This window comes from Callospermophilus lateralis, chromosome 2 (assembly GCF_048772815.1).
Source record: "Callospermophilus lateralis isolate mCalLat2 chromosome 2, mCalLat2.hap1, whole genome shotgun sequence".
NCBI lineage: Eukaryota > Metazoa > Chordata > Mammalia > Rodentia > Sciuridae > Callospermophilus > Callospermophilus lateralis.
Genome location: NC_135306.1, coordinates 206,144,940 through 206,171,454, shown reverse-complemented (window position 1 = coordinate 206,171,454; position 26,515 = coordinate 206,144,940). Strand labels below are relative to the sequence as shown.

At 54.4% G+C, this 26,515-nt stretch overlaps 1 protein-coding gene across 1 annotated transcript; it reads right to left on the bottom strand.

The window, feature by feature from the left end:
• Positions 1-4,758: 4,758 nt before the first annotated feature.
• On the bottom strand, positions 4,759-26,038 carry Syt12 (synaptotagmin 12). Its single transcript, XM_076847662.2, has 8 exons — positions 25,385-26,038; positions 19,584-19,648; positions 15,288-15,481; positions 12,267-12,659; positions 10,040-10,255; positions 9,233-9,353; positions 7,912-8,045; positions 4,759-6,553 (listed from the first exon to the last, which is right to left on the bottom strand). Exons 2-8 carry the CDS (start codon positions 19,624-19,626, stop codon positions 6,380-6,382), a joined length of 1,275 nt encoding a protein of 424 aa, XP_076703777.1. The 5' UTR covers positions 19,627-19,648; positions 25,385-26,038; the 3' UTR covers positions 4,759-6,379.
• Positions 26,039-26,515: the final 477 nt, after the last annotated feature.

Sequence of the window (26,515 nt, the reverse complement as noted above, 5' to 3'; positions counted from 1 at the left end):
GGTGGGAAGGGGGTGACCTACCCTGCCCCCTCGTTCAGTACCCGGAAGCCTGCTGTAGGCTGACCACTTGTTTCACCTTGGCTGGCACGTGATCTAGGGAAAGCCATGGAACCTTCCATTCATACGGTGCTTAAAGCATGGTCTGACTTGAGGGGTTCTTAGGGTTTAACCAGCAAAGATAGTCCCAGTTTCCAAGGGCCTGGGACCTGGGAACTGCTCAGGACAAGGTCCCTGCTTTGAGAAGCCCTCAGCCTAGAATGGGAGATAGGCAAGACCTTAGTGTGATAAGACCCACACCAGGGAGGGACAGGCAGTGGGACAGGAGTAGGGGAAAGGGGCTCCTCACCCAGGATGGCTCCTCTTCTTACAGGAGAGGCCAGAGTCTTAAGGAATGATTAAAACACGGTGGAATGAGAGAAAAATAGGGTGTTCCAAATGAGGAGGCGGCATGTGCCATGATATGGAGGCAGAGTAAGGGGAGCTCTGCCCCAATCCTTCCCAGGGAGGGCGGTCAGCACCCTTTGGTTGGGAGCTGGTGCTTGGAACACTTTGGATGCCAGGAATAAATCCAATATCAAACTGGAAACTTACTGTCACCTGACCTCCCCACCCCTGTTAGTGACCAGAGTTTAACCTTTAAAAAATGAACACAAGCTGTCTCCTCAGATCTTGGACTGGATGTTGAAGTGAAGCTTAAGGGAACAGGGCAGAGGCCTGTGCGTGAGGAGGCAGAGCCCCACGCCCCTCATTCCTGTCCCAGCTCACCCTCAAGGCTGGCTCAGCAGGCTGAATGGAGCTTCACCTGGATGGAGGGAGCCTCCCCAGGATGGCTCCACCTTTCAGGTGTCCCTACCTCCCCGAAACTACCACAGGGCTGGGCAGTGACTGGCTGGGCGTGTAGCTACTGAGCAGGGCTCCCTGCCCAAGGAGTGGTGAGGAGGGGCCCAGTCCCCCACGATCACCTGTCAGCCTCGTCATCACCTGTGCTCCAGGCTGCTGTCATCAGGCAAGCTGGAAGGCAGGTGGGGCCAGACTGAGGGTGGAGGGAGCTGAGAGTCAGGCCTCTGTTGCTATAGGAATAATCATCCTAATGACATGCTTGATGGCTGTCATGCTTTACAGTTTCTCTGAACTTTGCCTAATAGTCACAGTGCCCATTAATGGAATGCAAACCATATGCAGGAGGTGGGAGTTTTTAGTCCCATTTTGTAGATGAGGAACCTGAGGCTCAGAGAGGTTAGTCCTTGTCTGAGCTCCGCAGCTAGTAAGAGGCCAAACTAGAATTTGGACCCAGGTGTGACCTCAAAATCAGACCCCCAACATCACCCCTTACGTGTGTTACTGCATTCAGCTCTCAAACTGCAAGGAGGGCAGGGCCAGGGAGCTGCTTTCCCCATTTTATGGATTTGGGAACTGAGTCTTAGAGAGTGGCCACAGATTGTCTTAGGCCAGCAGGACCAGAGGCAAGATTTGATCTCCTGATGTCCAACCCAGCCTCACCCCACCTTATGCTTGTGCTCCTGCAAGAGGCAGATTAGTCATTGGGCCATGGCCATCTGCCCAGTTGGTGAATTTCCCCCCAATCTTCTGGACCACATTGTTTTCCTGGAGTTTACTTTTGGATGGGATGGTGCCCAGGTCACACAGTCAGCCTGGCCAGGGCACTGTTTACTATTTTGCTGTTTACTGTGGCCACTGTTGATTTTCAGCCTGTGGGTGACTCAGCCCCTCCAGGCCCTACCAATCCTGAGCTGGGAGTCCTTTCTGAATCCAGCAGAGTGAATGACTGCCCCAAAGAAAACACGGGAGGAGCAGAGAGGCTGGACCAGCCCTGAGTCTTGCAATGCAAGGGACCAGATAGTATGGTTTAGCCCCAGCCAGGGCATGGCCACTTCAAGGGCGGGGACCATGGTAGATTCATTGCTGTGCTCCAGTGTGTGTCAGGTGGGCACAAGCTGTGGCTCAGGATGTTGTGTCCAAGGGAAGGCCTGGCTCTGAGCAAGGGGTGGGGAGGAAAAGGATGGAGGGAAGAGGAAGAAGGCGGCAGGCAGGTGTGCTGGCGGAAAAGAACCAAAGCTTGCTGGGATGAGTGTGTGACCCCAGGGCACTGTTTACAGACTGCTCCTCAGCCCCTTCCTGCTCCCCAGCTTCTGCCCCATTCCTGACACCCTGTCCGCACCTTCCAGAGTCTGATTCCCAGGAGTCTCTGCCTGTCCCAGTCAATTCTCTGCTGCCCCCGTGTGGTCTCTGCGCTGCCATCACTGCAGTTGCCTGCTGGGCCTGGGGTTTCCCGCTTGGGGTATGGGGTGTTCCTAGTGGCCTGAATGAGGAAGGAAATGCAGGCCAGGGAAGCAGAGCCTCAGAGATGCCTGGGTCCTGCCCCTGGGTTACCTGGAGTGTAGCTTACAAAGCACTGGCTCCATACACCTCCTCTGGACCCCCCCCCCTCATCCCAAACTTCAGATCCTGGTGCTCAGCCTGAACTTCTTCACCCCAAACCTTGACCTCACATTTGCCACATACCTACTGCGTGCCAGGCACTTGGCCTGTGTCATCCTATTCCACCTGATGAAGCATGTACCATTCTTACACTTCTTTGACAAGTGGGGAAACTGAGACCCAAAGAGGGCAGATTATTTGCTCAGAGTCCCATGGCTGGTACATGGAAGAGCTGGGCCTTGAACCCAGGCAGCTGAGTTCCAGAGCCCATCCACACAGAACCCCCCAAAATCAGAGGTGTGGGGGCCTGATTTTTTTAAATATATGTTTTGATTTTTAGTTGTAGTTGGACACGATACCTTTATTTTATTTATTTATTTTTACGTGGTGGTGAGGATCGAACCCAGTGCCTTGCATATGCCAGGCGAGCACTCTATCGCTTAGCCACAACCCCATCCCTTGATGAGCTGTCTTGTTCCATATCCTCATTCTTCAAGTGGAGAGACTGAGGCCCCAAGAGGGGATGAAACTTGTCACACAGAAAGTAAGCAGCAGACCAGACCCAGGCTGATGGCAGACAGAACCTGGAGGGCCTCTTCTTCCAAGCCCCCTTCATCTGGCCTCCTCCAGGCCAGTCCCAACAGCCATCCCTGCCTCCTCTCCCTGCCTTATTGGTGTTGGACTTTCTGGGGGATAGTGGGTCAGTAATGGGGTGGAGAGGCGGGGAGTCCTGTGATCCAGCTCAGTGCCACTTAGCCTTTTAGCTGGTTGTCCCTGTGGACGCATATAGCAAGGGGGTAGAAGAGAAGTGGGAGCCAAGGTCAACCATGGCTGTGACAGTGGCTCAACCCACGCAGGCCTGGCCCAGGCCACACTGCTGGTCAGGTCAGTGACCCCCACACCTGTCTCCTTTTGTCCCAGACAAAAGGGGCCTGGGACCCTGCAGGCCTGTGGCCGGGGGCTGGAGGATTAGGGGAGAGGAAGGGACAGGAGGAGAGGGGAGCCTGGGGAGGGGGTCGGAGAAGAGCTGGAAACCAGTGGAGAAGATCATGAGACAAGATGGGGAGAAGCAGCTTTCCCCAACCTGGGGGGACGCCTCAGTTTGTGTCCTGCTAAATGAACACCAAACCTAAAGGAAGCCCAAAAGCCTCCTGCCTGCCCCTCACTGATCAGGAGCATTGTCACCATTAAAGCTCCTTAGTGACTCCCACTCTCCCTCAGCGCTGCTTCCAATGAGGATGCCTCCCCGGCTCCGCACTGCCAGTATGACAAGGACCTTCTGCCTGCCTAGGAAGCCTCAGTCCCCAGAGTCCATCCCCAGGGGTTCTCGGGCCTCGGTTCTGGCGTGTCCCTAGATGCGTGCAATACCTTGGTTCAGGCAGTTTGGGGCCCCCTCCCTCCTCCATGTACAATGCTGCCCTGTAAGGCCAGGGCTGCTGCTCCCACCTGCTCCAGGAAGCCCTCCCTGGTCTCGGCCCTTTCGTGTCCCTGGAATAGCCTGTCTTCAGTCACCTCTGTCTGCCCAGTTGACATGGGGCTTCCACAGAGCCTCCTGGTGGGACAGGCCTTCTGGGGGGTTCTGGGGATCCTTACCCAGCTCATCCTTTCCCATGCTTGGTCTCCCAGGGAGGGAGGGAAGGGGGAAGCCAGAGCATCCTGGAATCCAGAGGAACATATCTGCTGCCTCTCAGTCCCATCTCTGGGAGGTGAGAGAAAGGGGCAGTGCTGCCTAGTGGTCAAGGGCATGGGTCCTGGGCCAGAGAGCCTGAACTGGAATCCTGGCTCTGGGACTTTCTGACTGTGCCATCTTAGGCTGGCTACCTAGCTTTTCTTGAGTTCTCATCTATGGAAAGGGGATGCCAACAGCACCTCCTGCTAAGCGTTGTGGGCTGTAGGCCAGGCACCAGCCCTCACTGAAGCGCAAGGCTCTCCCCATCTCTGGGCCTCTCCCCATCTCCAGCTCTGCTCTACAAGGGTGGGGAAGTTGGCCCAGGTTGGCCCACTCCTGCCCTAGGCATCTGCTATTCTCTCTGCCGGGAATGCTCCTGCCTGATCCACCTGACATGCTTTTGCCCTGAGGGCTCAGCTGAGTGCCACCACCAAGGAGTCTTCTTAGATTTCCCATCACCACCCTCCCCTGCGAGGGTAGGTTCGGGGGCTCCTCTTCAGAGCTTCCCAAGCAGCTTGATGGCATTGGTCCTATCGGTGACCCCTCAGCCAGGCAGAGGCCTCATGCCCTGCGTACCCAGCAGCAGGGGAAGCAGGGCGTGCTGTGACCCCACGAAGCCTGAGAGCCTGGTTCCTGCAGAAGAGACGAAGGTGATTTGGGGCCAGGCAGGGCTCCCTGGATGCCCTGCTTCCTGCCCCAGCTTTATTTTGGTTTTAGAATCATTCCAGTCAGCATTCTCCATCGCCACCATGGCCACCTGGGTACACAGTCCACATGTCATGCAGTTAGAGGGAGGGAGAGGGGGAAGGAGCAGGTGGGAAGACATGGCCTGCACTGCAAAGCCAGGGGGTGTGTCCCCTGGCCCTGTGGTGCTGGCCAAGGGCGGACAGCCTGGCCTCAGGCTGGGTCCTGGTTGTGTTAAGTGGGTCCTACCTCCAGCCCATGACCCTTCTGGGCACCTGTTCTAGCCACTCCTACCTCCATGTCATCAGCAGTAGCTGGTTGGACCTGGGTCTCCACAGCTCACCAGAGCTGAGGAAGAGGCAGTGCCCCTGTCATCTGTGGGTGGCTTCAGAGATGGCACTGCAGCTGTGTACCCTGACCACCCTGCCCCCAGTCATCCCTTTAAAGCTGCAGAGCTGCCTCCTCATCCTGTGACACCTGGAGGGGCAGGACACCCTCACTGCACCTGGGGATATAGCAGCCCAGTCCCTTTGCTTCTGGACAGGACCCCGGGTTGGGGGTGCCACTCCTCCCTCCAGAGCTTCCCCAGCCAACAGGCTGCAACTGGACGATTCCTGAAGCCACAGGGTTGTGGAGCTTGAGCCGGGATGCCCAGTAGTCTGGGCGTGGGAACCAGGCTACCTAAAGCATCTCTCTTCCCCACAGGGCCCACGCTGAGGGACGCCAGCAAACATCTGGATCCAATGGCTGATTTGCATGGGAGCAGCGCAGGACCTGGGTCCGGGTCTCTGTGGACCTCTGGCTCCTGCAGTGGATGAGGATAAAGGGAAGGAGATTTCACAGAGAATAATCCTGGAGCCTCCATTTGGCCCATAGACTTCGGTTTGGACCTGGTCTCTGGGTCTCTTCTACAGTCCCCAGAGAGGCCCCTGTTGCCCGGTAGGGGGCTGAGAACCAAGTTTGTGATGGGAACTTCATGTCCTTGCCAGTGCCTTGCTGTGCCCCTTGCCTGAGACACTCAGGCTGCTCCCACCCCTAAGTGCAGCTCCTTCCTTGTCTAAGGGGCCCTCCAAGTTCCCCCAGCCCCCGGAACCTCTCCCCAAGAGTCTACTGTCATTTGGCACTGGGCAGATTACCTGGGGCAGGGGGATTTTGACTTCCTGACGGCCCAGGGACCTGTGTCTTATTCGTGTTTCCCCTGCCAGTTCCAAGCACAGTGTCTGGCCCCCAAGACTCGCAGGGGGGACCCAGTGCACGGCTTGTCACTGGCCTCCCAGGAGGTGGGGGTGGGGCTTGCCAGCTCTGAGAGGCCAAGTCCCTGCACACCAAGGACAGGCCTCATGAGGATCTGGAGGTGGTGCATAATTGGCCAGTGTCAGCTGCCCCCTCTGGGCCCCGGCCCAGCCATAGCTGGTCCGCAGCAGAAGACCCTGGGTTCCCAGACAGAGGGTCCAAGTTGGCTGATGGGGACTCCCCCGGGATACCCCAGTGTCTGCAGCTCCAGCTGGTCAATGGAGAGGGCATTGGATAGAGCAAGTGGGCACCAGGCTCTAGAGACTCCGCCTCCCGCCTGGCCTGCCCTGGCTGCTAGTTTCGCCGGACAGGGTGCCACATGGACACAGGCCTGCGCAGTGTGGCCAGCATCTGGTTCCAGTGTGTGGTGCCCATGCCACTGGCTGATGGCCCGATGATAACGTGGCCCACGTTGTCCCCACGGCTGTCACTGCTGCTCTCAGCCACCGTCACACGGAGAGATAGGTCCTAGGGAGGAGATGACATGGGTGCTGGGGATCAGGAGCAGCCAGAGTTCCTCCTTGGCTCTTGGGTCCAGCCAAAGAATGCCAGACCCCATGAGGTGCCAGTGCAGCTCCCCAGTACTCACCCCTGATCTGGGGGCGAGGGGACGTGTCCCAGGTCGCCTGGCAAATACATGAGAGGCAAGGATTTGACCTACATCTACCTAATTTCCACACAGTGGCAGAACCAGACCAGGGGGTTTGAAGGCAGCCCCTGACTTCCCTGCTGTGCGAGCTTGGGCAGTGACTTGAGCTCTTCTACCTGTTCCTCCATCCATACAATGTGACAGTCGTCCCTAGGGCTGTTCCAGGGATGAAATGAGTTATAATGCATGGAAAGGGGCTGCAGCCAGAACCTTGCAGGGGTCTCTTGTTTTCAGGAGAGTAATCATCCCCTTGGTCTGGCCATGGGGGAAGGGCCAGATGCTCCAGGTGAAGGCAGGAAGCCGAACCTGGAACCCAGCTGCCTGGCCCTCCTCCCCCAGGGGCCCTACAAAAGTCTCTTGCCCTTGGAGGCTATGAGTAGTGGCTCTGTGATAGCCAGGGGATAGCAAGGGCAATCTGTCCCAGGAGGGTAGCAGGGCTGTGATGGCCAGGACCGGCTGGAGATGCCACTGGAAAGACCCACAGTGGGGCAGAGTTCTGAGTTTTCAAATTCAGATGGAGCACCCTGGGTAGGGGAGATGAGGTAGCCTCTGCACAGCCCCAGAGCTATGGGGACAGGCTTTGACCCAAGGCACAGAGGACCTTTTCACTATCACAAGTGCCTAAGGATGGAAGGAGAAAGTGAGGGGAGAGGGTGGAGCCCCCATCCTCTGAGGCTTGTAAGCAGAGCCACCCATGGGCGCAGCCTCCCCAACTGTGGTCTGTGACGGCCCTACTGGGAGAGGTCTCCCTACAGCATGTCATTCTCTGGAAGCTATGGGGGTGTGGGGTGCACAGCAGGGCCTCTGCTGTAGAATTCCAAGAGAGCTAGGGCTAGAACTCTGGGCCCTGGGGGACCCCTACCTGTCTCTGGGCCTCCAAAACTGCCTGCACTGGGATCTGTCTTCCCCCAGGCCTGGCTGAGCGATGCTGAAGTCCAGGATGCATTTAATGATTAACGTTGTCTGCGGACTTTCCTGTCTTTTGTGAGCACCAAGAAAACAGTGCCCCTGTCCCCAGAAAGCAGTGCCCATGTCCCCAAACATCCCATGCAGGGCTGGCCCCCAGTGGGAGCTCAACGTGAGCTTCTCAACTAGAAAGACGAAGACTTGAGACTTTTCCACCTCCAGGATCCCTGAGAAGCTGACCCCGAGGGCCATTGTGGCCCCACACCCTCACCTGGAGCACAATGGCTGGCACCGAGAAGATCATGGCTTCGTTGAACACTGGGTTGGGGTCATCCCTCTTCACGGCTGTCTTCTTCTTGCTCATCTTCCTCCCATCCTGCAGCAGGTACACCTTCACAAAGGGGTCTGCAGGCAGGTTGGGTGGAGGGTGAGTGCTGGTGCCACACTCGCTGGCACAGCCCTGCCCACTCTGGCTCAGCCCACTGACCCCAACACCCAACCCTCTGCTGTCAAACTTGTCTCCACCAGCCCTGCCACTGGGGTTCACTTGTTCATTCATTTATAAGAGATAGGGTCTCCTTGTGTTGCCCAGGTTGGTCTCTAGCTCCTGGGCTCAAGGGAGCTCCTGCCTCAGCCCCTACCCCAAGCAGCTGGGACTACAGATGTGCACCATGGCATCTGGCTCTATTATTTTGAAGCACTGATCTTTTTTTTTTTTTTTTTTTTTGTGGGGCAGGTGCTGGGGATTGAACTCAGGGCACTTGGCCACTGAGCCACATCCCCAGCCCTATTTTTTATTTAGAGACAGGGTCTCCCTGAGTTGCTTATTACTTTGCTTTTGCTGATGCTGGCTTTGAACTTGTGATCCTTCTGCCTCTGCCTCGAGCTGCTGGGATTACAGTGTGCACCACCATGCCCGGCTGGCTCTATTATTTTGAATCTCATCTTCCAGGTGACGGCATTGAGGCTCACGTGGCAGGTCAGGAGAGGGCTGGGCCCTGGACTCTGGTGGCTGGCCTCGCAGCCCACATATTCATATAGGAGCCTGACAGACTCACCACTTTCCATTCTATAAATGGCCTGAGAGCAGACGTCAGCCCTGAGTCACCGGGTGCCGGCGCAGCAGAGCCTAACAGTGTGCTGCTCTGAAATACCAAGTCACTGACTGCCATAAACCTCGCCCACCAGGCAGTCTTGCTGCACCTGCCTGGACCTGGGCACCCCCAGGCTGGAAACTCCCAATAGCCAGGAGCCCCCAGCCTTCTGTTCTTTGGCTATTCATTGTAGCTGCCTCCACAGGTTCCTGAGTTGAGAGGGGCTCGAAGCTTCTGTAGAGCTGGGACATTGGGTCCTGCCTGGCAATCACCTGGAGCTTCCATCATGAACTCTGGTTCTGAGAGCAGGAGCAGACCTTGGTCCCAAGTGCTGGCCCCTAGCCGGATTCATCTTCCCACTGTGCCCAGATCCTGGGCTCAGCAGAATCCAGGGTGCTTTGGCCCTGTCCCCACCCCTGCTGATGCTGCCAGGTGCCCACAGCACAGAGGCTGGGCCACGGCTTCCTCTGAGCCCCCAGGAAGCCAGTAGGGACTTACCTGCTGTGGTCTTGTCGTTGGTCCAGATAAGATTCTTGGCCTTTACCACCACCACGGTGAGGCGCTCAGCTGTGGGCAGGTAGCTGAGGGATAGCAGGATCTCTCCCACTGCATCAGCAGCCTGGGGGACAGGGGTGGCTCAGAAGGCTTCTGACCCTAGGACCTGAGGGGCCCAGGGAAAGACAGAAGCTTCCTTCTCCATTGAAAACTTGTTGCTTTTGGGGGCCCTTTATGGCTGGGCATCAGGTTGGCAGGGTCAACTATGGGACAGCCCCGCCCCCCAACACCATGGAGCATGCTCCACTCCTCCTCCCGTGGAAGGAGGTTCAGAAGTTGCCTATCAAAAATGTCCATCAAATGCAGTTTTGTCCCCTCATTCCAGGCCAAGGAAAGCATTCTGTGACAGTAGTGCATAGGGATCCTAGTAGAAAGGAAGTAAATCATTTGCTTTACAACAATAATGTTCCACTGGTAGTCTTACATTTATAAAAGTAAGGTTCAGCTTGGCCTCTGTCCGAAATAATCCACTTTAGGGCCAGAGGTGTGCATCCCTAACGAAGGCTTGCAGGAGGAGAGCCTCTGAAGGCTTGATGGTAAGAGCAGAAAGAGCTGTAAACAGTGGTGAGAGTGTAAACAGGATGCAGAAAGCAGAGTTTCCCCAAATGTAACTCAGGTCTCTTCCTCTGCTCTCCTAATGATGTTGGGGTTCAGGGTGTGAAGAAAAGACAGTAGAATCCTTCATTGGAAGTGTATGTGTGTGCGCTGTCTCCAGGAGGGAACAGGCAGGACGAGGCAAGTGAGAATTACCTTGTTCTGGTCCTGTAAGTAGAGCCAGCCGCTGAAGGGCTGCAGGGGCAGGTCAAGTACGGAGAGCTTCAGCTCTACCACCCCGGTGCTGATGTTCCTCTCATCCTCGTCAATGCCAAACACGGAAAACCGCAGGCTCTTCTCCTCCAGGGCTGTGGGATCCAGCGGGATGGAGAACTTCTCATCGAAGAAGATGGAGTAGGCATTCCTCTGGATCTGCAGAGAGGGAGGCCGTGGCTGAGGAAGAGGGTGGCAGCCAGGGGCCTGAGGGGCCACAGTAGCGAGAGAGCATTGGACAGGGAGGCCAGAGACCTGGGGCTCTCTTGTCCCCACAATCTCAGCATCACTGTTCCTTTGGTGGCTCAGCCCTGAAGGTTTATGAGCCACACATCCTTCCTCAGTGGTGTGGCCTGCCCTGGCATCTGTAGCCTCCACAGTCTGATCCCAAACCATCCCCGTTCTCAGTGTGTGTAGCCCCACAGAGCCCCTCATGATGCTTTGACTGAACTGGTTGCCATCTTTCTTGCATATGCTTGGGCCCAGCCCTGGGCCAGGCATGCAATGGCAGGGTGGTGGGGATGTCTGTGGAGTCGGGAGCCACAGACTCCAGCCCCCTACAGAGACTGGCCCTGCTGCCCGAGCCCCGCAGGATGGATGGAGGATGGATGAGGATGACGGACGGGCAGATGGATGGAGTGACTAAGCAAGGCTAGGCAGGCTCCTAGCTCAGTCCTGTCTAGTGGGTGCTGTTGGCCTTCTCCCAGGAAGCCGCGGGCAGGCCCCCTGGGAAGGTGTTCTCCCTTCTGTGGGGGCTGCCTTAGTCACTGCCTGGCAATATTTAAAAGAAGAGTTCTTATTCCTGGCATCCTCTTGGCAGCCGGGGGCTGCCCAGCCTGGAGGCGGAAACCTCGCGGGATTGGCTGGGCTGCGAGGCTCTGCCTCGCGCCTTCCTAGGAACAAATCCTCCACCGCCTCCAGCACTGTGACCACACTCTCCTGCCGCTGCCTGGTGCTCCCCGGGAGCCCCGTTGCCCACACAATCCCCTACTCAAGCCTCTAAGCATTCAGTCAGCCTCTTAGCTGACCCCTGCCCGTAGGGATTTGGGTTCCCAACTATTCACTCCCAGAGCAGTGTGTGGAGGGCCCCATGGTAGAGGCTAAGAACCCTGGGTTCTAGTCCCCAGTCTCCAGCTTAGTAGCTGGGGTTGGTTGTCCTGGGCAAACACTTTCCAAGCCTGGGCTCCTTCTCTGTATGATGCCCTGATAGTTGGCCCCGTTGGCCCAGAGGGCTCACGAGAGAACCAGGAAGGAGCTGGGCTCTGGAAGCAGGTTCTCAACACCCACCAGTCTGCCTTGGAGACCAGGCACAGGTGGGTCAGAAGGTACTTGGTCCTGAAAGTCCTCAGGCTCCTCTCACTCTGGTGAGAGGCCACTGTGGGTGGCCCTCATCCATCTCCTGGCATTGGTGTCTAAATGGATGTCCTCCAAGGTACTCTTGGAGGGCAGGCTGAGGCCTCCCCTGGCCACTCCCTGTTGACTCTTTTTTTCTTTTAAAATTTTTTTTTTTTAATATTTATTTTCTAGTTTTTGGCAGACACAACATCTTTGTTTGTATGTGGTGCTGAGGATCGAACCCCGGCCGCACGCATGCCAGGCCAGCGCGTTATCGCTTTAGGCACATCCCCAGCCCCACTATTGACTCTTTCTGCTTCTTTAATCTACTCTCAGTCCAGGAGCTGATCTCCATGGATTCCCTTGGCCTTTGGCTTCCTGTCAGGTCAGTGCCTGGGGACAACAGAGGAAGACTGGAGGTCAGAGGAAGGTCAGAGTGCTTGTTCCCTGAAGTCCTTCTCTGTAGTATCCCTAGGCTGACCATGTTGGCCCTCTCCTCTGGTCCCCCCTCTTCCCTTCAGACCTAGGGTACCATACCCTCCCCAAGGCTGCCCCCTCCCTACCCACACCACTGCAAATAGTCTTGTCACTAAGCCTTCCCCAAATTAGCCACGTGAGCATGTCACTCTTCTGCTGCCAGGCCCGTGTTGACGGACAGACTTGGAGGTGCACGGGGCCTGCACACTGTATGGGCCTCACATACTCCCCTTCTGCCTGCAGGACCCCTGCATCTTTGGCCCTGGATCAGCACCAGACCCACTCTCTAGCGCCCTCCAGGGACCCTGCCTGGCCCTGCAGTGTGGCCTCGCCCCCCCCACCCCCCAGCCCCACTTACCCTGGAAATGCCCACGATCTGCTCGTCGGGCAGCAGGCTCACGCGCATGAAGCAGGACTCAAAGCTGGCTTCCTCGCGCTCCAAGAGGTCCTTGCCCTGCAGCACGGCCACGTGGAGGGTGTGGGAGGCTGGGTCGTAGTCCATGCTCACCTCCACCTGGCCCAGCGTGAAGTCCTGCCCAAAGGTGTTGCTCACGGAGGAGATGGAGTTCAGGGAGTCAGCCGACTGGGATTTCCGGAGGGTCCCATAGGGGGCCAGGTCCAGCTCGCGGCCCATCAGCTCCAACGGCCCCAGCTCACTGATGGCCTCAAAGTTGTCCTCGATGCTGAGGCTGCCCTTGCGACTGGGTGGTCCCCGAGTCCTGGCCCGCTGGGTGTTCCAGGCAGGCATTGTCTGGAGGTAAGAAAAAGGGACATAGGAACTTCACAAGGGCCACAGCCGTGGTCTCTAGGAGGCAGCAAAGAGATGTGGTGGGTGAGCACCGTTCAGGGTACTTTCTTTCTTGTTCCCTTTCACAAAACCAGTGCATCCCCAGCCAGGAAGGTCCTTTTTTTAGTGCTATTTATGTCACTTGGAATTTTTTTCTTTTACCATAATATCAGGAGCTTTTCCTTAATATGCTTATTATAGGGACAGAATTCTATATATAAAGATGTTAAAACTGGGAACAGTAGTGCACGCCTGTAATCCCAGCGACTCAGGAGGCTGAAGCAGGAGGATCACAAGTTCTGGCCTGGGCAACTTAGTGAGACCCTGTCTCAAAAAGGAAAAAAAAAGGGACTGAGGATGCAGCTCGGTGGCTGAGTACCCCTGGGTTCAATCCCCAGTATCCCCTAACCGTGTTCAAGATGTCAACTACAATGATTTTGTTTGTTTGGAGTACTGGGGTTGGAACTCAAGGGCACTCGACCACTGAGCCACATCCCCAGCTCTATTTTGTATTTTATTTTGAGACAGGTTCTCACTGAGTTGCTTAGTGCCTTGCTTTTGCTGAGGTTGGCTTTGAACTTGTGATCCTCCTGCCTCATCCTCCCAAGCTGCTGGGATTACAGGCTTGCATGCCATGCCTGGTTTACCATGGTATTTATAAAAGAGAAGGGCAGTCAGTAATCTAACTGTCCAGCAGAGGAGAATGGGTAGGGACAGTAGGGTGTAGCCACTTAACAGATGATTGGATAGCCTCAAAAGGTTACAAAAAGTTCACAGCACCAAGGAGATTTCATGCTGGGTGACACCTAAACATTTGAAATCTTCTTTTCTCTAAATTAACCTCAGGATTTGAGGAAGCAAAAGCCTGTATATCATGTCTTTGTTAACATAATTTTTTATGGCTCCCAAATTTTTCATTGAGCAGATAGGCATAATTTATTTCACTAACCCCCTATTGTTGAAAGTTTTGTTGTTTCTGATTTTCACAAATGCAAATAACATATTATCATACAGCTGTCTTAAAATCCTGGCCCAGAGGACAGTCCTTTTTGAAGGTTTTTTTTTTTTTTTTTTTTTTTGTGTGTGTGTGTGTGTGTGTGTGTGCGCGCGCACGCACACGTGCACATGTGTATATGCTGGGACTAAACCCAAAAGCATCCTACCACTGAGCCATATCCCCAGCCCTTTTTATTTTATATTTTGAGACAGGGTCCACCTAAGTTGCTTAGGGCCTTTCCAAGTTGCTAAGGCTGGCCTGGGACTTTTTTTATTTGTTTTTTAGTTGTAGTTGGACACAATACCTTTATTATTTATTTATATGTGGTGCTGAGGATTGAACCCAGGGCCTTGTACGTGCTAGGTGAGTGCTCTTCCTCTGAGCCACAACCCCAGCTCCTGGCCTGGGACTTTTAACCTCCCGACCTTAGCCTCCCGAGTCACTAGGATTACAGGTATGGGTCACTGGGCCTGGCTGAAGGCTTTTGACATGTTTCAAAATGCTCTTTGGAAAAGTTGTCCCAATTTATAGTCCTCCCAACAGAAAATGAGGTGGTCCTCCTGGGCACCCCAAAGGAGAAACTCCAATCTGGTAATAGATTCATGATATGTTGTCTGGAACTCCACATGACATTTGAACAATTGTCTGCCAAATGTTAAGTGACGAAACATTCAGCAATATGTACTGATAGCCTTAAAAATGTTATACCTCTTCAAAACAGAAATGTAAAAAAAAAAAAAAAATGTTATACCTCTTGATAAAGTAATTTCATATCTGGGCATCTATCCAAAGTCCATTATCCCAAATGAAGATAAAGTTTTACATACAAAACATCCACTGCATTATTTATGAAGGCATTTAGTAAACCATGGCACAAGCACAAAAAGAGGAATCATATGCAGCCATTAAAATGATGCTTACAATGACTGTTCAACCAGGGGGAAAACACTGCAGCTGCAAGTGAGGTGGAAAGAACAGGGCGTAAAAACCCAGGGAGATACGATGTACTTTGTATAGAAAGCTTACATGGAAAATGACTAAGGGAGTCAAACCCAGTGCTGCACACCTATAATCCCAGAAACTCAGGAGGCTGAGGCAGGAGGACTGCAAGTTGGAGACCAGCCTCAGCACCTTAGTAAGACCCTGTCTCAAAAAATAAAAAGGGTTGGAGCATCCCTAGGTTCAAAATAATAGTATAATAAAAAAAAAAAAAAAAAAAAAAAAGGAGAAGAAGAAGGAAGAGGAGAGGGAGAAGGAAAGAGAAAGAAGAGAAGGAGAGAACTAAGGGGGATAGATTAAAAACATTGAAAAAATACATCAAAATGTTAGTTTAAAATAGTTAACAGTAGGGTGTGTCGTTTGAAGAGATGTTTTCCTTATTATTATATTTTTGTATTTTTCTCAGCATGGTTTTTAAAATCAAAAGCATTCATTCATTCAAGCATCTGTTGACTCCCTGGCACTGGGCGGGGAGTTGAAGAGCTTCTCCATCCAGGAGAAGAGTAGACCAAGAGGGGGCAAGAGAGGGGAGGCACTGGAGGCCGGTCCTGAGAGTGGACCTTGGGGGAATGTACCTGCAGGAGCAGAAACCTCACCTTTGGCCTGGCCTCCACGGAGGTCTCGCCATACTTCTGCTGAAGGTACCTGTAGTCATAATTTGGGAATGGGGAGGGGCTGGGGAAGCTGCCCGATGTCCAGAGCTTCCACAGGCTCACAGCTGCGATTCCCAGCAGGGCCAGGGCCCCTGCAGCGTAGACTCCCACCTCCCAGCCAGGGGGGCTCTTGATGACTGTAAGGCAAGGGCAGCCTCTCATTAGTGGGGTGCAGTGGTCTAGACCCCCACCCAGGAAGCAGGTTGCTCAGTATTGATTTATTCATTGAGTGAATTGTTATTGAGGGCCTACTGTGTGCAAGGCTCAGTACTCGGTGCTAGGATACAGTGCTGAACAGGACACACACTTTCTTGAGGTATCTGTTTCTACCTCCTTTGAACACAAAAACATGTGTTTCTACTGCGGAGACACTTGGTCAGAGCAGATGAAGAGCTGTGAACGACGATCACATATTCCTTAGGCTCTAACAACCGTTCTCGGGTCTCACGGCCTTCATAGGACCTCTTGCTTCCAGAGTCAAAGCAGCATTTAGGGGTCTGAGGGAAGAGGAAGGAGATTTGGGGGAGAAAAAGATGATCCTGTTTTTGCCTGAAGCCTCAGCCAGAATAACCCATCAACTGATGATGGAAAAACAAAGTCTAGTGCATCCCGACCACTAGGATGCTGTTTGGCAATACGAAGGGAAGAAGCGTGGATACCACAACATCCTAACGCGAATGAACCTTGAAAACATCATGCGGAGCGAAAGCAGCCAGTTGCAAAGACCACGTGGGGAGTGATTCCGTTCACCGCCAGCCTTCTGGTCTGTGGGTTCCACATCTGTGGACTCAACCGATCCCAGATGGTGTGCTGAGTGGTAGGCCTGCGACGGTACCAAACAGGCACAGACTTTTTTTCTTCTTGTTCCCTAAACCACACATCATAACAACTATTTACACAGCATTGACATTGTAATCTCAAGATAATTTGGAGGATGTGTGCAGGTTATGTGCAAATTCTACGTGGTTCTATACTAGGCACTCAGCATCCGTGGATTTGGTACATGAGTCCTGAAGGAATGCCCTGAGATGGCAGGGCACATGGGTATAAGGAAATATCTACAGGAAGCTGGGCAAAGAGGGGAACTTGGGGGAAATAGAGTTTCTTTTTGAGGCGTTATAAAATATTCTAAAAATTGATCTTGCTGCTGGTGGTACAATATACTAAAAGCCACTGATAGTACACATTGAGATGGGTGAATTAGGCTGTATGTAAATCTTATCTCAATAAATCTCTTGCCCCAAACCAACAAATCAAGAAACCAACTCAGCCAATGTGAAAGGATCCCAGAGCTGTGGAGGGCTTAGAGACAAATCCAGATGTCCAGAAACTTTCCTCCATTGATGAGTTCATAACTTTCCCTGTCTGCACTTCACTGTCTCCAGTGCTCCCTCAACCATTGTGCTGGGTCCTGCCCAGCGCCCTGCATGGCCTCCGATGCCCAAACAGAGGCTGAAAGGTGAGGCCTCACTTGCTTGGCGACCCGGCTTTGCTTTCCAAAGAAAGCAGACCAGATACTGGAATTCACTGGGCAGAAGCTCACACTATTGTCAAACACAATTCTCCAGACTGTTCTCAGTTCTGCCTCCGCACCCAGCTCAAATAGGGAAACTGAGGCATGGGAAGACTAAAGAAGCTGTCCAGGTCACAGAGCCAGGAAGGGGGTGGTGCTGGGATTCCCCCTCTCGTAGACAGATTCCAGGGCAAGCGAGGTAACCACTGCCCCGCCCAGCCTCCACCTATCCTAGCTCTCTAGAAGCAAGCTGAAGAGACGGGGCAGGGCATTTCAGAGGCAGAAATGGATGACTGAACATTCACTGAGCACCTACTGTGTGCCAGCACCCTGTGGACGGGGAGAACCAGGGCTGACGAATCAACCCCAGGCCCTATCCCTGTACTTAAGTGGCTCACAGTTAGGGCATGGGTGGGACAGGGAAATAAGAAAACAAAACGGGGTGCCTGCTGTCATGCCCGCGGCAGCCCAGGAAGGTTTCCTGGAGGAGAAGCAAGAAGGGGCCAAGTCAAAATGCCAGGGCAGGAAAGATGGAGGAGGTATGAAGAACCCAGAGTGAGCAGAGGGCCCAGTGGGAGGAAGGGGGGCCCTGGGGACTGGGGGAAGCCTCTTACCCTTGCTGCCCCAAAGCCAGCTGCACAGGAAGGAATCAGGCAGGGCCACTTCTAGCAGAATCTGCCCTCTCTGGAGAGGGTCAGGGCCCAGCCCAGACCCCACATTCACCAGCACTGAGCACTCTATCAGGTCCTTACCTCCACTTGCAGAGGAGAACTGAGGCACAGAGCCCCCCCCCCCCCGCATGTCTACCCTGCTGCTCAAGGCCACAGACCACCCAGGCCAGTCACCCAGCCTCTCTGGCTTCAGTATCCTCATCTAGAAACTGGAGATGGTGATAAAAACACCCCCTATCTAATGGTCCCACCCTGGCGTGTGAATTCTAAGGGGAAAAAAATCCCCAACAAGTTTTATGTGTGGTGTGAGTCATGAGGCTGTATTTATAACAGCATAAATCTGGAAAGAGCCTGCAGGGCCCACCAAGGAGGCTGGTGGGGGCTGTGGTACTGTCGCGGGAGGTAATGTCACTGGCCTTCGAGAAGGACAAGTGAGGTCATTAGGATGGCCTGTGGCAATGCAGAGAGACATTGGCAGCCTTGTTAAGAGAGAAAAAAAATCAATCCCAGCATGATATAATCATGGGAGATTTTGATGTAAAAACTCAGCTGGTGGGCTGGGGATGTGGCTCAAGCGGTAGCGCGCTCGCCTGGTGTGCGTGTGGCCCGGGTTCGATCCTCAGCACCACATACAGACAAAGATGTTGTATCCGCCAAAAACTAAAAAAAAATATATATTTAAAAAAAAAAAAAACTCAGCTGGTAATGCACAAGGCCGTGCAGTCCGGGGGGAACAGAGAGACCAGGTAGTAAGGTTGAGGGCACAGTGAGCAGACCTGTTTCCTCCTGACTGCTGTTGATACAATCTTTAGTTTTCAAACCACAAGCAAGAGCTCTATGGAGGGTCCCAGGCCCAGCTGTGACCTGTGACAAGGTTCTGGAGTGTTCTTGGAGTCTGGTGAACAGGGGACGGGGCAAGAAAGTGCCTGGGAGACTGGAGAGGGATGTACACCTGTCTCAGCTGGGCCACAGCAGGGCTGAAAGCAGCAGGGGACTGGAACAGAGGTGGGAAGAGAGGCCCAGGGACGTGCAGGCTGTGGGCAGGACCAGGGCAAAGCAGAGTCCGCTTCCCTGATTGGAGGAGCTAGGTGCTGAGGGACTGAAGCCCCAGCCCTGGTTGGCAGAATAGTGGAGCAGGGTGGGGCAGAAAGGAAAAAGTCCAGGAAGGTGACATGGAATGACAATGAATTCTCATTCATTGGTTGATTTCATGGAGTGCCAGCCTCAAGCGCAACATGGGAAGGCTTCCCACAGGAAAGGAGGTCTAAGCTAAGACCAGAAACAGGGAGGGAGAAGAGGAAGAATCACAATAATACCTCCCCATGAAGCTCTTGCTACTTATTATCTGCCAGGCCCCGTTAAAGCCCTTCTCTATATTGACCCATTGAGTCCTCAGTCCTCCTGTGAGGCAGGTTCTATTATTACACCCATTTTATGGATGAGTAAGTGGGGGGCTCAGAGAGGTTTCCTCTCTCACTCAAGGCCACCCAGGGGTGAAGGCCTCTGAGCCTGCAGGTGAACAGCGAGCAGCACTGGTTGGAGGGTGGGAGTGGAGGGCCTGACATGCCCTGAAGCTCATCCCTAGTCTTGTGGGGGTCTATGTAGGGCAGGTGTCTGGGTAATGGGAAGCACTGAGGCTCACATCTCCCACTGGTAGGGGAGCTGAGGGAGAAAAGATGGCAGATCCACCACTGGCATGGGAGAGGAAAGCTGAGTCCTACACACTGGCCAGCCCAGCCAGGCCATCTGAGCCTCATGTTCCCTGAATCTCACGTAGACCTTCCTGGGTCCCCTCTCACTTGGCTACTTGACAGGCTCCAGGAAGAGTCATGGGGTGAATGGGTTCCCTGTCACAGGCCATCCTCAGGGAGCAGCTGGATAAGGGTCACCCAGGGTCCCTCAAGTCAGAGGGAATGGAAGATGAGGAGCCTTCTGGTGGGTCCCAGCACAGTGACCCCAGACTGTTGGCTTGAGCAAGTCACCAACTGCTCTAACCACCTGGGCCTGCTGTGAGGGTCTCATGGGATGGCCTGCAAGGGTTTGCTGAGGACTCACCGCTCAGGTGGTATTCTGCCACGTCTGCCACATCCACGGCCATGATGCCCCTGCAGTGGCTGGGACTGGAAGGGAAGAAAGAGTCAGTGCTGAGGGCTGCAGAAGGTCACCAGCCCTATGTCCTGCCTCGGTGGCACCGGTTGCCGGTCACTCAGAGTTGAGCTTGGCTAAAGGTGTTTTGTTTTGTTTTTTACTGATATTTGAAAAAAAAAAAAAAAAGGTGCTTAGTTCTCTTTGCAAGTGCGCTAAGACCTCATTTCAGAGTTGCCAGATGAAGCACAGGATGCCAGCAGATTTGAATTCAAATGAACTTTTAATATAAGTATGTCCCAAATATCACATGGTCATACTTATGCTAAACAATTACAGTTGTTCATCCTGTATTTCTGTTTGCTAAACCTGGCAGCCCTACCTCATCTTCCTCTTAACACCAGCAGGCTGTTGAGCAGAGACTCCAGGCTGCTCACTTGGGGGGCTCCTCAGAGCGTTCACAAGCCTCACCTCCGATGCTTCTGTCAAATTTCGAAAGAGAAAGTCTGCATTTCCTCCATATTCTGTTCAGTCCTTCCCCTGCATGGGATGGCTTCTTCCCCGCCCCACCCTCCACCTCCAGGTCTTATGAACTACCACTGAGGTCTAAGTCATTCTAGAAAGGCCTGAGAGCTCAGACCAGCCATTACCTGAGCCCGGACCACTGCTCACTCATTTATTAATATTGTTGCTAAGTAGTACATCTGGCTCCCAGATTTAAGTGGGTGGGTGGGGAGAGCTCTGGAAAAGGGACACTAGGATGGGCTGTACTGATCTCAACTCAAGGGCACAGAAGGCCTGAACAACCCACCTCCAAACTCTGGGTTCCCTTGCAGCCCAGAGGTGTCTACACCTCAGGAAGCCTCAGGCAAGTAAGGGGGCATGAGTGAGAACTGCAGAGGGCCTGCCTGGCTCCTGGGCAGCAACCCTCCCAAATAGTGGGACTGCCTCACCATCACGGCTGGGTCTCCTGGCTCTTGAAAGAAAAGCCAGATGTTTGGATTTTTTTTTTTTTTTTTTAGTGTGTGTGTGTGTGTGTGTGTGTGTGTGTGTGTGTGTGTGTATAGTTCCAGGTTTTTATTTTATGTATGTATTTTTAAAAATTATTTATTGATTTTCTGAGACAGGGTCTCACTGTGTTGCCCAGGCTAGTCTGGAACCTCTGGGCTCAAGTGATCCTTCTGCTTCAGGCTCTCAAGTAGCTGTAAAAATGGGTGCTCACCACCGCACCTAGCTTCCTTATTTTGAAATGTTGCAACCCTCTCACAAAAATCATCCAGGCACAGTGTAAAAGGCTCTCGGACCATGGCTCACCAGCTCCCAACCATGCCAAGCATTCTGTAGGCTCCATTTGGAACCAGACAGAGGGTGAAGCTTAGACACTGGGGTTTTTTTATTATTTATTATTATTATTATTATTTTCGATGTTGATGGGCCTTTATTTTATTCATTTATTTTATGTGGTGCTGAGAATCAAACCCAGTGCCTCACACATGCTAGGTAAGCACTCTACCACTGAGCCCTAGCCACGGCCCAAGACACTAGGTATTTTTAGGAATCCTGGGGGCCTCCCTATTCTGTGGCTTTGGAGCCAAGAAGCTGGGGTGCCTTGGTCTAATTGGGGTTCTCCAGCCCGTATGCAGGTGCCACAAGCCCTTAGCAGAGGACCTCACCACGCAGGGCAGATGAGGGCGCACAAAGGACTCCTGGCTCTCCTGCTCTCCTGATGCTGCCCCCTCTCCTGGTGAGATGAGGGTTGTCATGGTGATGGGAGGCAGTGCTTAACCAGGAAGGCTTCACCCACCCTGCCTTGAGACGCAGTGCATCCCTGGGTCCTGGCCTTGAGATAGCGCTCAGAGCTGATCTCAGTAAGCGCTTCTCACAAGCACAGTCCTGAGCATTCTGCATACGCTGACCTCACTTAACCCCACAATAACCCCGAGAGGTAGGCACTGTTGTCACATCTGGTTTGTAGAGGAGATTGTCAGTGGGACTTCAGGCCAATTCATTCTGGCTCCAAGTTCCTAACCACTGTGTCTCTCCACAGGGGGACACATGGTTACAAAAAAGTTGCCTAAAACCTGCAGGTCAAATGGATACATGTGAACAAGCCAAGCCCAAGGCGGCCTGGCTGCTGGTGGAAAGAGGTCTAGACACACTGAAACACAACGAAGCACACACATCCCAGCCTGCCGCTGCCTTGCTGGGAATCCAATAATGCCATGGGCGAGCTTTCCTGCTCATTGGGCACAAGCTGGCTTGGCAAGAGGGCGGCCAGGCTGGTGCCAGTCAACGCCAGCAGCACAGTGGTGAGGTACATGTGGCAAAGATACATCCACGGCACAGTATGAATGGCACAAGGTAGAACCTGAGGCTGTAACTGGCCTCTGGCTGTTGGGGGCTCCCTGCCCAGCCAGACCCTAGAATCCTGAAAGCCCACCTTCCCACTTCCCCTCATCATAACAGCTTGCCTGGGAGCTGTGACTTTGGGGAGGGCATGAATGCTCACTGGGCACAACCCAGATCCCAGCTCCTGTGGTCTGCTGTGGAGGGTTAGAGGCCTGGCCTGCTCCAGGACTCCTACTCAGCTGCTCCCAGCTTACTCCAGATCTGCCCCCTTGCTGGCTCAAGCGGCCTTGGACACTTTTCTTAGACTCCCTCTAAGCCTCAGTTGTCCCATCTGTGAAAAAGATTCATGACTGCCCTGTGTGTGTAACTGGGGGTGGGGAAGTGTGGTAAGGCTTAGCAAGTATTTGCTGCTGGGGTTACTGGCCTGGCTACCGTCCCACAGGCCCCAACCCCCTGTCTGCGCAGTAGAATCACATGGGGGGCACTGTCAGCCTGTGGCTGTTTAATTTGTTGAAATTCAGCTGAGTTGTATTTAAATTGGGAAATTTCTAATTAAAATAAATTTAAAGGGAAGGGGGTGGCCTGGGGGTGCAGCTCAGTGGCAGAGCACCTGCCCAGCATGTGGGAGGCTGTGCTCAGGCCTCTGCACTGCAAACAAATAAACAAAAACAAAAACAGAACAAGGATTTCCAGGCAATGGGTCTGCACCTCACCCCCCACCCCCAACAACAGCAGCATTCCAACAGGGACAATGGAGCTGGCATCTGCTCTTGGACTCAGACCTGGCTCCTCGGCCCCTCCCCCCATTCACTTCCAGATCCTGCTGGGCCCTGGAAGCACCTCTCTTCATGAGCCTGGTAAACTGGATTTAAGATGAGCTTGGAGACTCTGTTCAGTGAGGTCAAGTGACTTGTGTGAAGCCTGTAGGGGTGGGCCCTGCCCCCTGTTTCAGCACCTGTTCCACTAGCAGTGACAGCACCCATGCCAAGGACTTCATATGCATCTTCCCCACCACCAGACCCCTCTTCAGAAAATCCTGTTATCATCCCTACTTTATAGAGGAGGAAAAGGAGGCTCAGAGAAGGACAGTGAATTGGCCCAAGGTCACCCAAGCATTGAGTGGGAAAAAGGAGGCTGGGCCAGGTCTGGCCCTTCTTTTTTATTTACTTAGTTTTAATTTTGCAGTGCTGGGGATGGAACCCAAGGGCCCTCTACCTCTGAGCTACATCACTAGCCCTTTCTATTTTTTATTCTGAGACAGGGTTGCCCTGGCTGGCTTTGAATTCACAACCCTCCTGTCTTATCATCCTGAGTATCTGGACAGGGATACAGTACCAACGCCCCCTCCACGGCAAGTGCCCTTCTTAATGGCTTTACTCACTACCCCTGACACTCCTTGGGTCCATCTGACCTCAGGGAGATCTGGCAGCCTGGAGGTCGGCCAGGGAGAGGGGTGCAGCTTGGGCTAGGACTAGGATGCTGACAAGACATATCAAAGGCCAAGGCAGCCAGGAACCAGCGGTTCTGGTTTCCCCACGTCTGGCACACGGCAATGAGCACAGCAGGGAGCTACTCCAGACCCATGCCTGAACTCCTAAGACTGCAGTCTCCTTCAGCACCTCTCCGCCCCTAACCGACCTTCAATCCCACCATCTACATTGTGGAGTTTGCTCTTTGAAAACAGCTCCAGGTTCAATTTCTAGCTCAATGGCACCTACCAGCAATACCTCCTTATTGCTGTGTTCATGTAGGCATGTGTGCTAAGTGTTTAAGGGATCTGCTGTAGACCTGGGGATTGAATGGACTCTGGATCCCATTTTACAGATGCGGAAGCTGGGGCCCCAGGGCCTTCAGCATGAGTGGCAACACTGGGCTCCATGACAGGGAGCTATGGATCTGGGCCTGGGCTCTGAGCCACCATACTGACTCCTGACCAGGTCTTCTGGGGGTGGGGTGGGTGGGACAAGTGACTACCTGGGCTTTGCTGGAGTTTGACCTTACTGGAGGCCCCCTCCTGGGCTTCTAAGAGAGATGGCTTTCCAGGAATGTTTTGCCTTGGCAGAGGAGGGGAGCCTTGTGTCCCTGCTCCCCACTCCACCCATCTCCTTGCTCAGTAACCTCAAGGTACCTCTCTGGTCAGCAAGGTGTGCCCCTCCCCCAGCCGCAGGAAACGGAGGATGAGGGTGAGGGGTATGGTGTGGGGGGCTCAACCTTCCAGGCTGTGAACTTCTTCAGGATCTTCAGGTTTGAAAACCTTTTCAAGTGCTTTTCAACACTATCTGAGATGACCACATCCTGGTGCTGTCCCTCAAATGGGCCACAAAAACCACAGTACAGATTGGCTGGGGCAGGGTGGGGGTGGATGCTGGCTGACATTGGGCACCTACTATGTGCCGGGCACGCTACCAAACACTTGCCTCCTGTTATCTCAGCAGTTCCTCCCTGAGCCCTCTGAGGAGTAAGAAAACCAAGGTGCAGGAAATCACTTGCCTACAGTCAGGAGGGCTGTTAGGTCCAGGTTTGGACCCCAGGCTAGGAGTCCCACTCTTCCAAGCTGCTTGGGAAAGCTTTCAGGATTCAGAGTGGGAAGGCTGGGCCTTGGATACTTTCTTGATCCTTCTTTGGACTGGCTGCATTAACGTGGGTGTGTCTCCTGTGTTTTTCTGAGCCTCGGTTTCCCCATTTCTAATAGAAAGTACTATTTCTACCACTCTCCAACTCGCCGAAGTGGACAGAGGGGCTGAATTTGAGTGTGCAGGTTTTCCATGTTCTTCCGGATGGAGGTGGGGGCACAGAGTCCCTCTGCAGCACCAGATCACCAGTCTTGGGCTTAGGGGTCTTCCATCCATAGGCCTGGTTCACCGACCCCATGCCTGGCCCAAATTTACAACCTCAAGCAGGCCAAGGGTCCCCTCTGGCTCTTGACGCAGTCTAGGGCCTTTTGGGGACGGGGTGCAACATGCCCCTCAGAATGGGAACAGTTCCTGCAGACCCAGCGTTCTGGCCTGAGGAATCGCCCAGGGAAAACAGGGACAGTACTGTGGGGGGCTGACCTGGAGCCCTGAGGGGTTGTGCAGCCAGGGCAGGGGCAGGGTGTACAGTCAGGGCGCTGAGTGTGAAAGTGAGGGCCGTGGTGCCGCGCGGGCGCAGGGGAGGTGTGTAAATAGCGGGGTGAGCCGCGTGTGTGCACACGCGTGCGGGCGTGCGGGCGCAAGGCGGTGCGCAGTGCACGAAGTGGCTGGGCCGGGTAAGGGCGCCGTCGTGCTCTGTGCCTGGCGTTGGTGTGCAAGTGCTGCGCTGGGGTGCAAGCGCGCGGAGTGTGCGGGGCCCTGGGTCCCGGGCGCGGGGAGAGGGACTGCGTGCGTCCGCGCGCTGGGCGCGGATCCCTGCGGCGCGCTGGGGTCGGCCCGGTGCGTACTCACCCGAGGGGCCGCCGCTCTGCCTGGGGCTGACTCCGGCTCCCGGGTCCCGGCTCGCGGCTCCCGGCCGGCCTCCTGCAGCGCGCACGCACCGGCGCCAAGCCCGGCAGCCCGCGGCAACGCCACCCCTGCAGTGTCTCCTGGCGCCCGCCTCGGAGCAGCGCGGTGCGGGCCGGGGGCTCTGCCGGGCCGGGGCGGCGGACGGGAGCTGCGCCGCAGTCCGGGCACGCTCCCAGGAGCCCGCCGCGCGCTCCCTCGCGCTCACCCGCCCGCCCGCTCCCTCTTTAATTTAAAGTGACAACCCCGAGCGCTCTCTCCACTCCCGAGAGCGGCGCTGCTGGGGTCTGAGCCGGAGATGCCCAAGCGCGGCCGGGGGTCCCGGGTGAGGAGCGCCCAAGCCCAAGCTCAACCTCTCTCTCAGACCCCTGGATGGCGAGGGGTGGGTCTTCACAGGCTCACCAGAGCCTCTGAGAGGGTGGTAGAGCACTGGACGCAGACGCGGCAGGCCTGCGTTCTAGCTCCAGCCTGCCGCGCCCCGGGTTATCCTGCTCCCTTTCTAGACCTCAGTTTCTCCATCTGTAAAACGGACCCGCTGTTGCCAACCTCCCGGAACCCAAAGGAAACAGCCCGACAGGCAGCGCAGCGGGAAGGTTCCCCTTCTTTGAATGGATAAGTGGATAATCCACGCCCCCTCCATGATTGAGCTGTTATCATCGTAGGCCAGATCCGCGCTGGTGGCTCACAACACCATCTCTTAACCCCATGATGACCTAATCAAATCCTAGTCACGCCATTGTCATTAACAGGACTCAAGCGATCAAGGTCACGGTGCCAAAGGTCAGGGACACAGCATGAACCCAGGTTTGTGTGACTTTAATACCCTCCCTCTTAAACTCTTAAGGGTCGTGCTTTCTCTCCCAAAGGAATGAATGAATCATTCAGGAGATACTTAAGACGCCCCCGCTGGCCGCTTGGCATTGTGCCAGGTGTAGGCGATCTTCCATCTTCCGGGAACAGGGGGACAGGTCCCTCTCTGCCCGCGCAGTCTGGCAGGAGACACGGCACGCATCAGGAGGGGCTGGGTGTGCGGGGGAAGGCGCCACGTGTTGTGAGAGGAGAGCAGGCTGGGTGGGC

Coding starts and splice junctions, on each gene's coding strand:
- Syt12 (XM_076847662.2), bottom strand. CDS start 19,626: ATGGCCGTGGATGTGGCAGACGTGGCAGAATACCACCTGAGCG. Junction 9,354..10,039: donor ACTTACAGGACCAGAACAAG/GTAATTCTCACT, acceptor CCTGTCCCCCAG/GCTGCTGATGCAGTGGGAGA. Junction 8,046..9,232: donor CAACGACAAGACCACAGCAG/GTAAGTCCCTAC, acceptor ACCTGCCTGCAG/ACCCCTTTGTGAAGGTGTAC.